Source organism: Abramis brama (genome assembly GCF_963993115.1).
Source record: "Abramis brama genome assembly, chromosome: 14".
NCBI classification, from domain to species: domain Eukaryota; kingdom Metazoa; phylum Chordata; class Actinopteri; order Cypriniformes; family Leuciscidae; genus Abramis; species Abramis brama.
In genome coordinates this window covers 12,105,692-12,118,262 of record NC_139976.1, presented here as the reverse complement: position 1 = coordinate 12,118,262, position 12,571 = coordinate 12,105,692, and the positions used below count along the sequence as shown (strand labels likewise).

The 12,571-nt window shown below is 36.5% G+C and overlaps 1 protein-coding gene across 1 annotated transcript in view; it reads right to left on the bottom strand.

Annotated features, from left to right (window-relative positions):
• The window catches only part of atrnl1b (attractin-like 1b), a 93,685-nt gene that overhangs the window by 27,362 nt on the left and 53,752 nt on the right, over window positions 1-12,571 (bottom strand). The window contains exon 26 of the mRNA XM_084134498.1: window positions 6,082-6,160. Within this exon, the coding sequence (XP_083990624.1) occupies window positions 6,082-6,160 (79 nt within the window). The remainder of the gene's footprint in view (window positions 1-6,081; window positions 6,161-12,571) is intronic.

Below are 12,571 nucleotides of genomic sequence, written 5' to 3'. Positions count from 1 at the left end.
TCCATTTTTCATAATAATGGATACTCCCAGAAAAACCAAAGCATGCACTCAGCAGGCCTGAAATATAATACTGACTACATAAATGCATCCTGTCTATAGCAGCCTAAAATAGATGCAGATATCAACAGTCACTACAAGGCCACCACAGTCACATAGGTGTACATTTTATTTTTTAACACTACTGTGCCAGTCCTTTACAATTACTCTGGTTTAAACACCACAATTAGGATGGCTTTTAAAATATTTGTTGTGGCGAGCAGGACGAGGCAGAGGGCCATGAGAGAATGGCGCGAGGCTGGTGGCGTGACTGATAATGAGCGACACCTGCGCGAAGCACCGGTCTCGTATCTCTCACGAAGGAGCGGAAGTATAAAAGGAGGAGCGACGACAGTGAAGATCGAGAGAGGCCAGGTCTGGATTTTATGTTGTGTTTTGTTATATGTGACAGCAGTCGTCTGTGAGGGGCTGCTGTCCTTACTTTCAGTTTGTTGTTTGGTTATTTTACGTTTTTAAAGTCTTTAAATGTTCGCCGGTTCCCGCCTCCTTCTTCCCACAACGTCTAACTTCGCTATATTTGCATATTTTAAAAGTGTTCAATAACCAACTACTCCCAGATGATAGTAACTACAGTAACAATTATCATATAACATAATTGACACACAAATATACACATATATGCGTGCGCGTGTGTGCTGTATATGCTTCTTATACAAAGGTCACTCTGATAAGCAAAGCCCCAGGCAGCGTCTCCATAATACTCCAAATATTGCACACAAACATTCTAGACATATTGTTTGTAATGGTCATGCCGTAAAAGCCCCATTTGTGGCCAATGCTTACGACAGAAAAACTGCCTGTTAAAAGGTTGAAGTGGTGTCATACTACCCTGAATCCTACCAAAATAAACATTCACTCAATGATTTTGTCGATTTTGTCAATGGACGTTACTTGACCCTCTCATCACTGTTGCAAACCTGGAATGTTTTCACTTGCTGTCCTTTAAATTTAATCCTTTATATTAATTACATTGTTGTTTCTGTATTACAGAGCTTACCAAAAATAATTATTTAAAACCTAACAATCAACTGACTTAAAAATGACTGTATCATGACAAAGATGTACATTTAAAGCAACACTGTTGTAAGTTTTTATGCGTGCATACCATATGACTATGAGTATGGCATTGCACTGTGAAATGTCAATGCCCCCGCCGTCTGTTTTACAGATGTCATTCCTCCTGCCCTACACTGACATTTAGTGCAGACATCTGTCATCCGTTCTCCTAAAAATGGTACAGAGCCACTCAAGCACTGGTGCGCACAGCAGAACCTATCAAATGTGCTCCTACGGACAGGTCAGCCTGGCCTAAAACACCAGCCAGAAGACTATTTCCAGAACAAAGCCTATGTTTTATCCAAACGTCCCAACCCTATTCCTTGTTCTGCGTTAGAAACGATCAAATCTTAATGTTAACTAATCAGACAAGAGTCACCAGACATTCTCTTCCTACTCAGCAACTATTAATTTGCAGTTTTGCCCAAATCAATTAAAACATCCCATTGCCTAAATTATTACGTGACAGAGCACAGCAGGGGCATGTAACCTTCATTATGAGTATATTCGCTCCTCTTCAGGCACTCAGAATAGCACTGGATGAGACTGCATGTTAGACGAAATTCAATAACTCAGGACGACACGGTTTCATTATTCTTAATCACCCCTGTTCCGTCTTGTTCATTTAATTTTTCATTTCAGCATGGGGTTTGCAGTCATTGGTCCGAACAGTGGGGAAGGTTTTTTTCAATAAGATAAATCATAAAACACGAGGGCAGACGAGGGCAATGCCCATAGCCAAACCTGTTTGTGTTGCTCACTGGAGAGCAGAGATAAGACTGTTTAATTGCACTTTTTGTAATCTTCCCTCCCACTGTCTAATTTCAAGCTATAAGAAACCAGGCTGTTGATATGTCATTCTCCCTAAAAGGCAAGATAAATATTTCATCTGCAAAAACAACAGATGCCTTGTTTTCTAAAGACTGATCTGTTGTATCATCAGGCAGAGCAATAATCGCAGACAGAGACTGCTGCAACCTCAATGAAAAATTAAGAGTTGTGGGACATTTCTGGAATTTGACATGACAAAACCCATAATCACCTACACAAATGCAATCCTACCCACAGATCTAGAAGACAAAAGCATAAGTGACTCTACCCGTGTAATGTTCCACTGCGGTAAATGCAAAACACCATTATCAAGCCTCCGGCATCAGACGACAGTCCTCTAATGCATCTGCTCAACATAATCACTTAACATCAGGGCTAAACAAAACATTTTCCTGAAAAGAAATGTGGGTAAAATAAAGTGATATTTCACTCAAAAATGAAAATGTCATCATTTACTCACCCTCGAGTTGTTCCAAACCTGTATGAATTTTATTCTTCTGCTGAACAATGTTGGTACCCAAAAAGTTGTGGGGCACCATTAACTAATATAGTATTTTTTTTCTCCATACTATGGAAGTCAATGGGGCTCATCAACTGTTTGGTTTGGAACAACTTGAGGGTGAGTAAATTATGTCAAATTTGTTATTTTTGGGTGAACTATCCCTTGAAGTTATGCTATATATATATATATATATATATATATATATATATATATATATATATATATATATATATATATATATATAGCAGTACATACACACACAGAGGAGAGAGAGAGAGAGAGAGAGAGAGAGAGAGAGAGAGAGAGAGAGAGAGAGAATACAGATACTGTAAAATATAATTCCAAGACTTTCAAGAACTTTTCAAGCACTACTTTTTTGGTTTTCAAGGACTACAATCAGAGATCTCACCTATCATACAATATCTTTATTATCTTTCAACTTCTAAGGTAAATCTAAATCTAAGGTAAATAGATCAACTAAAATAAACTAATAAAAAAAAAAAAAAAATGGTACAAATAATAAAGTGCAGCACATACAATGACTGTGGAAATTTTAATCATTAAAAGTATACCATGACAAATATATCGCTTCCATTTTTTTTCTCATGAATATACAGGCCGTGCAGAATTATTAGGCACGTTGATTTTCTGATCATATTTTATTCCCAGGAACATTTTGCCAATTCCAAACCATATTAATCTTAATAACTACTATTAATTTTGTATTTAATCATTTATAAGTGATATATAATTGTTCATGAAGGCTGGAAATGAAAAATGCCTTATTTTCAGGTGTGCAGAATTATTAGGCAAGTTAGACAGATAGACAGACAGATTGAGAGTGACTCTTGAAGGACCAGCACCACATCCTCTTCTACCACTATTTGAAGAATTCATCTTCCAGAATACGTTTTAATAAGTTTTGTGAGTTAATTTTTAGTCCATCTCTGCAAAACGGACTTCAGGGTAGGATATGGACTAAAAATAAACTCACAAAACTTATTAAAACGTATTCTGGAAGATGAATTCTTCAAATAGTGGTAGAAGAGGATGTGGTGCTGGTCCTTCAAGAGTCACTCAATCTGTCTGTCTATAAAGCCTATAAACAATTTAGTCTTTATGTATTTCACAACACTTCAGCTTGTGATTCTTATTAAGAGGGGGGTCATTTTTTAGGATTCTTTGCCTAACCCAAGTCTCTGAGACCCTGACACCTTGCTCTTCTGGAGACTCCAGGTAGGTTGCAGTTCTGGAAAATGGTGGCGCTGAAGACTAAAGGGTTCCTGATGGTTTCACACTTAATTCTTCACCTTAATTCTTCATTCTTTTGCAGTTAACATGTGTTTTTTCTTCTCCACCTGTTTTTGTCTGACCCTTCTGACCCAATGAGGATTTCACTGTCCAATGGTCATGCCTTAACTGCAATCTCTAGTATTGCATTAGTATTGCATTCTTCTCATGGGGATTTAATCATTTTTGACTTTTCAGTCTGAGTTAAATCTCTTTTTTGGCTTATTTTATCTGTAAAAGAAAACTTGCCTAATAATTCTGCACACCTGAAAATAAGACATTTTTCATTTCCAGCCTTCATGAACAATTATATATCACTTATACATGATTAAATACAAAATTAATAGTAGTTATTAAGATTAATATGGTTTGGAATTGGCAAAATGTTCCTGGAAATAAAATCTGATCAGAAAATCAACGTGCCTAATAATTCTGCACACACTGTATGGTTGACCTGAAGAATGAAAGCTGTATCATATACTTGGATATTTATATGAGCAATATCATGTTCATAGCCACGCAAAATGGCTATATATATATATATATATATATATATATATATATATATATATATATCAGACAGGCTGCAGTATTAATTTTGCATGAAAAGATTGTTTTATCAATAAAATTAAACACTAATTTCGCATATATTGTCTTTCAATAATTCATGCACATTTCAAGTACCTTTTCATAAATATTGCTGTTTTCAAGGGTCTCTCTCTCTCTCTCTCTCTCTCTCTCTCTCTCTCTCTCTCTAGAGAGAGAGAGAGAGAGAGAGAGAGAGAGATATTACATAGCATGATTGCCTAAGTACGATACATTTTGTTGAGAGATAAAATAATCGCATGATGCATAAGGTTAAGCGCTAATTGGATGATTTTAACCAGATTTGCAAGCACTGCACTTCAACACAAGAGACCGTTTTAGAGCTGAAACTAAAACCAAAATAAGGCAAATGCAACTGTGCAAATATCCGGGCAGATGACAATGAGACGTTCTCTAGAATTTTCAGGGAAACATGCACTGAAGGAACTCAAAGGCAAACACTCTGATTTGTGTTGAGCACTGCTGCTTTTTAGATATTCCCTTGTTTGATCTCTCAGCCAAAATCAGTGTAGTGGAGAACATTTGCATAATGGCCGTTATAAACACGTCCTCTGCTTTCAACTCATGTCTTTCAATATGTCAATCAGGACAAAAGGCGTTCAAATGAGAGGAATATAGCTTCTTCGGTTCCGATCATACAAATGGAAGTTGCACTTCATAAGTGGCAATAAGGGACCACTATTCGCATGCTTCTGAATGCAAGGGAAAAGCACAGAAAAATCCCTGTTAGTTTCATTTTTGTCTTAATCTCGAAGCTTCGACCTTGTCACATGATTGGTGCCAAAATGAGGTGCACGTCATCCAGGCTCTTTCTTGATCAAGACAAAAAAAAAGAAGAAAACACATTTTCAGAAGCAATTATTTTTCTGGAGTGTCTCCTCAAACTTTTCAATCATTTTAAATTAAAAGATAAAAGCTTTTTTGAGAGTACTTGAGGGCAGAAACAAACAGATAATCTGAACCTGTGGAGTGCAGTGCTGCAGTGAGCCGAATGCTAATGGTGGAGGCCCATCACGCATTATTGGATTTAATTTTTTAGATGAATATGGCTTTGGATAGCTGCAATCATACATTGTTTATTTCCATACATCAATTAGGACAGAAACAAAAGAGAAACCTTCCTGATTATCAATGCCAATTCTGTCCACTAAAATGGAATAAACTAATTACAGGCACTACGTCATTGGCCAATCATTCTCATGAATTTCTTAACATAACATTTAGGTGTTATGATGTAGCAAATAGACTCATTATCCGAAACCCCTTCAAAACTGCCACGATGAAATGAAGAAAGGCAGAAGAACTAATGGAAGTATGGCATCTCTCTCCTTGATGCGCAGACATCTGCTGCGCTTATTGTTCAGTTTGCTCTAAACTGCATTAGATAACTCTTGTCAGAGCTAATTGGCTCATAAGGGCCCCTAATTAGGAAGACGGGCATGTTTGTAAGCAGTGGATTCTGCAGAGCCGTTTCATGTGGCTGACAAGACTTTATACGCATGTCTAAAGCGTGTCTAATCACATTCCATAAGAAGGAAAATCCAAAAAGCGCAAAACGGAGAACAGACTTACCACAGTGTAAAGTGATTCCATATACCGTTATATCAGACAAAACAACAAATCAGCAGATATTTGGCAATTTTGAAATTTCTAGGAATTTGACTCAAAGATCAGATGTACTGTATGTTTATATTCTTGTAATGAGAAGCGCTTTATGTCTCTTCTGTTTGGTGACATACCTCTCGTCGCCTGGAGGCCCAGCAGGTCTGTTTGATCTTCCACACCACTGCAGCTACCAGCAAAAGGGACAGAAAACAGCTGTAGGATGAAGAAATGAAGGGATGGAAAGATTAAACGTGATGTAGAAATTTCAGAGAGATATCACATCACTAGGGATTGGGCAGTATGACGATAACTAGAAAAGAATCTGTAATTCTGTTTATATTGCAGTAGATCTGCAATATCTGTGCAACTATCAGGGTTTTATTCAATTAGAATTAAACTCTGAAACTACTTGTAAGTTTTAGTGATCTGAGACTTTTGATGTCAGATTGATCTAAATGATGATTTGTAATGAATAATCTTTTGGTTTGCATCCATCAAGTTCTAAATAAAAGAAAAAATAATGATTGGTTTGAAAAAATAACTATATCACGGTATGTTACAGTGATTCAATTATTCACACTGTGTGATATTTGAGTCATATGTCCCATCCCTACAAATCACAAACATTTTGCATTAAAAACAAAGACTTTACTTTTATGCAACACTTTCTTCTCATCTCATATGTCTTCTTATGCAAGTTTTAGAAACTTTGCACTATGAGTATAAGAATGTCCCAGTGACAGATTTATGTTTATACCATTCAACAGATGGCAAATGCGAACATTATCACTGGATAAAAACACTGGATTTTCAACACACAAAAAAACATATTGTGAAACTATTGTTTAGTCATTTAAAAAAATATGATTTAGTAAGAAAATGTCTTAATTTGCATTTTCAGCAATCTTATCAAGATTAATTCGACAATGGAATTGCCATGGCTCATTTGGGGTTGTGTGTGCTGGGAAACAAAGAATTTAAATTTGTTAATGTGGTGGGATTTATTCATTGAGGTACATCAGTGATAGATATATGATTTAAGTTTTTCCTACTGCCTACTTCCCTCCGTATGGATCTAGTTTGTTTTTTGTAATATTCCATTTTGTAGCCACCAATAATGGGTCTCTAGAACATGACAGTTGAGTTGACAAATGTCTTGACTAACATGAAAAAGCAGTATTTTATACAATTGCTTTGTCGCACATTGAAAAGATTAAAGTAAATGGACAAAAGATCATGCACTGATAAATGTCAGCATCTCTGAAACTCGCAGAAGGCTTTCCCAGTGGTCAAGCTGAGAAATATGCTCATCTCAGTCAAGTGCCAGGGTCTGGTGATGTGCATCAAAAGACAAATCTTATAACCGGGCAGACACCAGAGTCGTGAATTGTAGGGAAATTGCTTTTGCTGACTGTATTCACGGATCTATGTGAGCATTCATAAACACCTCTGTGTGAAATTAATTCAGTTTGCATAGATGAAAAAAGTTGTAAAAAAAAAAAAAAATGAAATCCTTCTAATGCTTTCAAAAGCACGCCATCTTAGGGTTGTTTGAAGATAATGGCAAATTGGAGACGACTGGGGAAGAAAGAAACTTGAATGGCTCGATTAAGTAGCAGCGCGGGAGAAATCCCCCTTCAGATCGAAGCCTTTCATCCGGTACATTGCAGGCAGTAAACAGGACTTAATCCCCTCTGCGGTTCCACCTGGAAACCGAATTACTACTAAAAAATAAAGCAATTAAAGGTTCTCGCCCCTCATGTGGTGGTACATGTGGTGGTTGAGTAAATATGTGAGAAAATTAAGAAGGTATCCAGGGACCAACAAAAGCAGAGGATGGTATGAAAGGTCTGGAACACGCTTTTTAAAGAATTCAAAAGCCGCCTGCTAAACAATGATAAAAAGGTGCATCCTAAGTTACACATGCTTCCACTGATCCAAAAAAAAACCCAAAAAACACACCACTCCACTGACTTTGAAGGTTATTTTTTCTCACTTGCAGGAGCTGAAAAGATCCAGAATAAAAATTAATGATTAAACTGTGAACTTAAGTGTTATTTAGCTAATTAGATGCAATTAAGTAGATAAGATCCATTTCAGGAGTCACTTCAGGAAACCTTTCCAGGTTTTAGGGCAAAATGCAGGTGCTATTTACAATATCTACATAGATAACTGCATAGATTTTTCTTCTTATGGTGCAGTCCACGTGTTCTGCAACACTACAATTAGACTTTAAATAAGGAAATACAAAAATAAATCAGCTAACAGAAAAGAAAAAAAAACTAGGAGATGCGAACTATGTAATGAAGGTGAGTTTGTTTCGGTCTCATAAAGCACCACTGACATCATCAAGACCAAACGAGGCAAAAATGACACTGTCACCCCCGGATGATTTCATCTTCTGCCATTTAAGCACCCACTTTTAGCCTTCCTGGCATCCCTGACCGTCTCATCACAGTGAGAGGAGGATCTAGAGGACGATCGAACGGCATGACACCTCTCTTACAACTGATGTTTAGTTAAACTCGTAGTCAAATCACTCTGCATTACAGTTTGCTGATTCGCTGAGCTCCATGTAAATGAGCAAATGTCTGGGAATTGAAATCATTTGAAGGATGTTTTTAGTGATTTCGCAGACGCGAACATTAAGAGGCGCATACCCATATCATCTGAATGAAGCAATCTACGTGCAGAATGGAAAAAAAAGAGACAGCAACAGCAAACCTGGGAGAGGAAGTACTCATGTCCAACCCTGAAGACTGAACGGCATGTGCTAGATATTAAATAAAAGCAAATGGATTGCATGAATTGAACCAAATGCATTATCTTGCATTTAACAAAGAGAATGGCTGTTAAAAAGCCATTCACAGGGTGGAAATGCATTTCACTATTGCTCATGTTAACTGCTCTAATTTCAGGGTGCACATTGACAGGTTCTTAATCAACAATACATTTTCAAACACACCTGCAAAACCCTTTTACAGAGAGGGTCATTCTTTTCTTTTTTTTAGATTGTAAAAACTAGAAAGTTAATATTATCAGGAATGTCTAGATACACCAGGTTTGTACGTTAGACATCTCTCTAGCTGCACAGGTATTGGAACAGAATCTGCCTGAGGCTAGTCTTGATTCCAGCTGTCATGAGTTTGGCAATCTCACTCTGTGGAAATAAAGTGGAAATCACACTGATAAAATCAGGGAAATGCTCATTGGAGGAAGCAGTTGAATGACAGAATTAAATCCTGCCTTTGTTTTCTTTTTTTTTCTTTTCTTTTTTTTTTTGAAAGAGTTAAACTTTCTGACAGAAAGATGCCTTTAAGGAAGCCCATTTTTGCCACATAGAAGAATAAAAATGCTCTGGTAAATCATTATTATGACATAAAGTGTCAAAATTATGACAAAAATTATGATTAAGTCAATTATGGGCTTAAAAAATTTAATTATGAAATACTAAGAGCCAGATTTACTAAACAGGGCAAATAAGTTTAAGACCGCAATCCCATAAAAGCGCATATGGGAGTGTAAAGTTCTGCGGGTGATTTACTTACAATGCACATATTAATGAACACTGACACAGCAAGATCATTTCCATAATGACCATTAAGACAACGGTGCAGGTGCAAAGTGGCTTAAGACACGCTTTTTGGGGCATTAAATAATGGTACAAAAACCAGTCAATTGACTAGCGCAAACCAAATCACGCTGCATGATTCATTTAAATGATCTCCTCCCATAAATATTGCATTTGAAAAGGAAATCCGACAAATGCATATGCAATAAGGTCAGCCGCAATAATAACTGTCCACGTCTTTAGTAAATCCTGACAGTATTTTTTTAAACGCCAAAGAGGGTTTGCGTTGGCGCAAGCTGTTAGTAAATCTGGCCCTAAGTCATTAGGAAATGAAAAGTCAAAATTATGACTTTAAAAACATTACTGGTGTATCTCTTAGGACGAAATAATGGTACTGGCATGTTTTAAGATATGCCAGTGCTTTTTACTTTCAGTTAAGACAGCTCAAACTTGCATTTTAGCCTGGGACTAGGTTTAAGCCTTCTCTGCGATAACGGGCAACTAAATTGAAATTATGACTTAGTCAAAATTATCACATACAAAGTCAAAATTATGAAATATTATGAAATTAGTTGATGACTAATTAGTTTTGACTTTTTGTCATAGTTATGGCTTTTAAAGTGACCATTTTGACTTCTCATCTCATAATACAGTATGACTTAGCTTGTCATTATTTCGACTTTGTGTATATGACTTACATATTTATGACTTACCACTTTTTAAATGTAACATATTCCTGTGATGGCAAAACTGAATTCCTCAAATGCTCAAGGAATATATATATATATATATTAGGGGTGGAGCCGAACCCGAATACGGTATTCGGAAAGGCACAAATGTGTTTTTTACGAATACTTATTTCGAACAAATACTTAAAAAATATTTGTATCCTGGAACAAGAAAAACTTTATATCAAAAAGCTGCGTTTCCTCCGGCTGTAAATCCACTTGTTGATAAGAAAGGAGGAAATGACACGGAAATATTTTGGATTAGGCTAATGTCACGTTGCCATAAGGGGTCGTTCACATAGCGCGTTTTTTGCGCGTGCAGATTTCAAATGTAGGCGCGCGGCAAGCGCGCTTATAATAGAAGCGAGCGGCGCGCTTGTTTTTCCAGGCGCGCCTATGTTGGTTGCATAGCAACAACAGATGCGGTGCGAACTGCGCTCTCCATGATTACGAGGAAGTATCAACAAAGAATTAATTGATTTCTAGCCCTTGCATTAGCTTTAGATATATTTAAGGAGATGAGAAATGAAATAAAAAGCCGTCATCATGTCATTAATATCAGTCCATCAGAAAAGCTGTTCTAGGCTTATTCTTGGCTGGATAACTCTTAGCAGGTTTAAAAAGCCCTTTTAAAATTAAATATGAATGCAGTTTTGGATTAAATAAAAGTACAGCCAAGTCAAATAAAACACGTTTTATCTCCTGTATTTGGTAACACTACAATAAGATACCATTCATTAACATTACTTAATGCGCATCTAACATCAACACATTGAGTGAACAATATATTTTTACAACATTAATTAATGTTTGTGAATGTTATTTAATACAAACACTTGATTGGTCATGTTTGTTCACTTCAGTCGTAGTGCATTAAATAATGTTAACATAAATAATGTTAACTTTTGATTTTAAAAATGTATTTTTAAATGAACCCCAAGGAGAATAATTGTGACAGTATATAACTATTGTTTATTGTTAGGTCATTTTATCTAATGTTATCTAACAAATTGAATCTTATTGTAAAGTGTTTTTAATACTACAGTTTCCATCTTTGTAACCGTGATATACACTTTAATATATGTAAATTTAATCTAAATTAAGCTTTGGTACCGAAATTGGTACCGAGAACCGTGGATTTTCACTGGTATTGGTACCGAATACTGAAATTTTGGTACCGTGACAACACTAGTAGCTCTGTTAAATCTGTAATTTAGACAATAGGCTGTTGACAGAGTAATGTTAACGTTGGTAATGGCTGTTATGTTATTTTCTTTTCAATGACGTTCCTTGTTACATGTTCATTGCTGGATTTATGGAAAAACATCAACCAATATTGCATATCCATAATTATTATAATGGATATAATTAAAGAATACTTACTATAACGTAAATTAGAAGTGTAACGCAAAAAAAATGGATTTTTACACCTATTTTGAATTTTACTCGAATACAAATACAAATACTTTTCCCCCCTCAACAAATACAAATACAGATACAAATACCGGCTGCTTTGCACACCCCTAATATATATATATATGTGCGGGTGAACAAGATGGATGAATGCTTAAAAAAATGAAAATCATTGTTTGACAGTTTATCCTATTTGACAGTTGCACCACACCTTGTCATGGCACATTTTCCACAGCAATTCACAGGGTTAAAACAAGTAATCTGCCAACTACGCATCCACTGAAGCATTTGAAATCAACTATATGCGTCTTCTCACCTATTGCTTCCAGACGCCAAGGGAAGGCGCGCTGAAGCTGGTGCAATTTCCTGTATAATACGTGAGCAACATACAACAGCATTTGAACTTCCCAGATGACAGAACGGTTTTCAACGCCTGACAGTTTCTCATTCACCTGAAAAGAAGTCTTCCTTCTTCACTCATATTTTGAATAAATGATGTTGGTGAAAGGACTAAACATTTGAGTCAGGTTCTTCTGAAGGTAGGTTTGAATTTAGCAGACTCAAACTGAATTTTCAGAATGAAGTGCCAAGCTTTCTTAAAATAACGGATTAATTCCAGTCTGCTTACGCTGCCAGTGTGGATGTCACACTACACACACTAAGGCATGCTTGAAGCTAACTAGTTAAACTGATTGCCCAAGCAGTCAGAAACAAGCAAGCTGTATAACATGACTGTTTGGAGAACAAGTTGACCCCGTGTCGAAGTGCATCAGTGTGTGACACCAGCTTCCAGAGGGGATGTCTAATCCAGGACAATGATCTGCATCCAGGACAAGCACCAGAGGGAGCGGCAGCAGCAAGAGATTGACCATTCAGAGAGAGAGACGGTCTTTATAACCAAATCTAACAAGA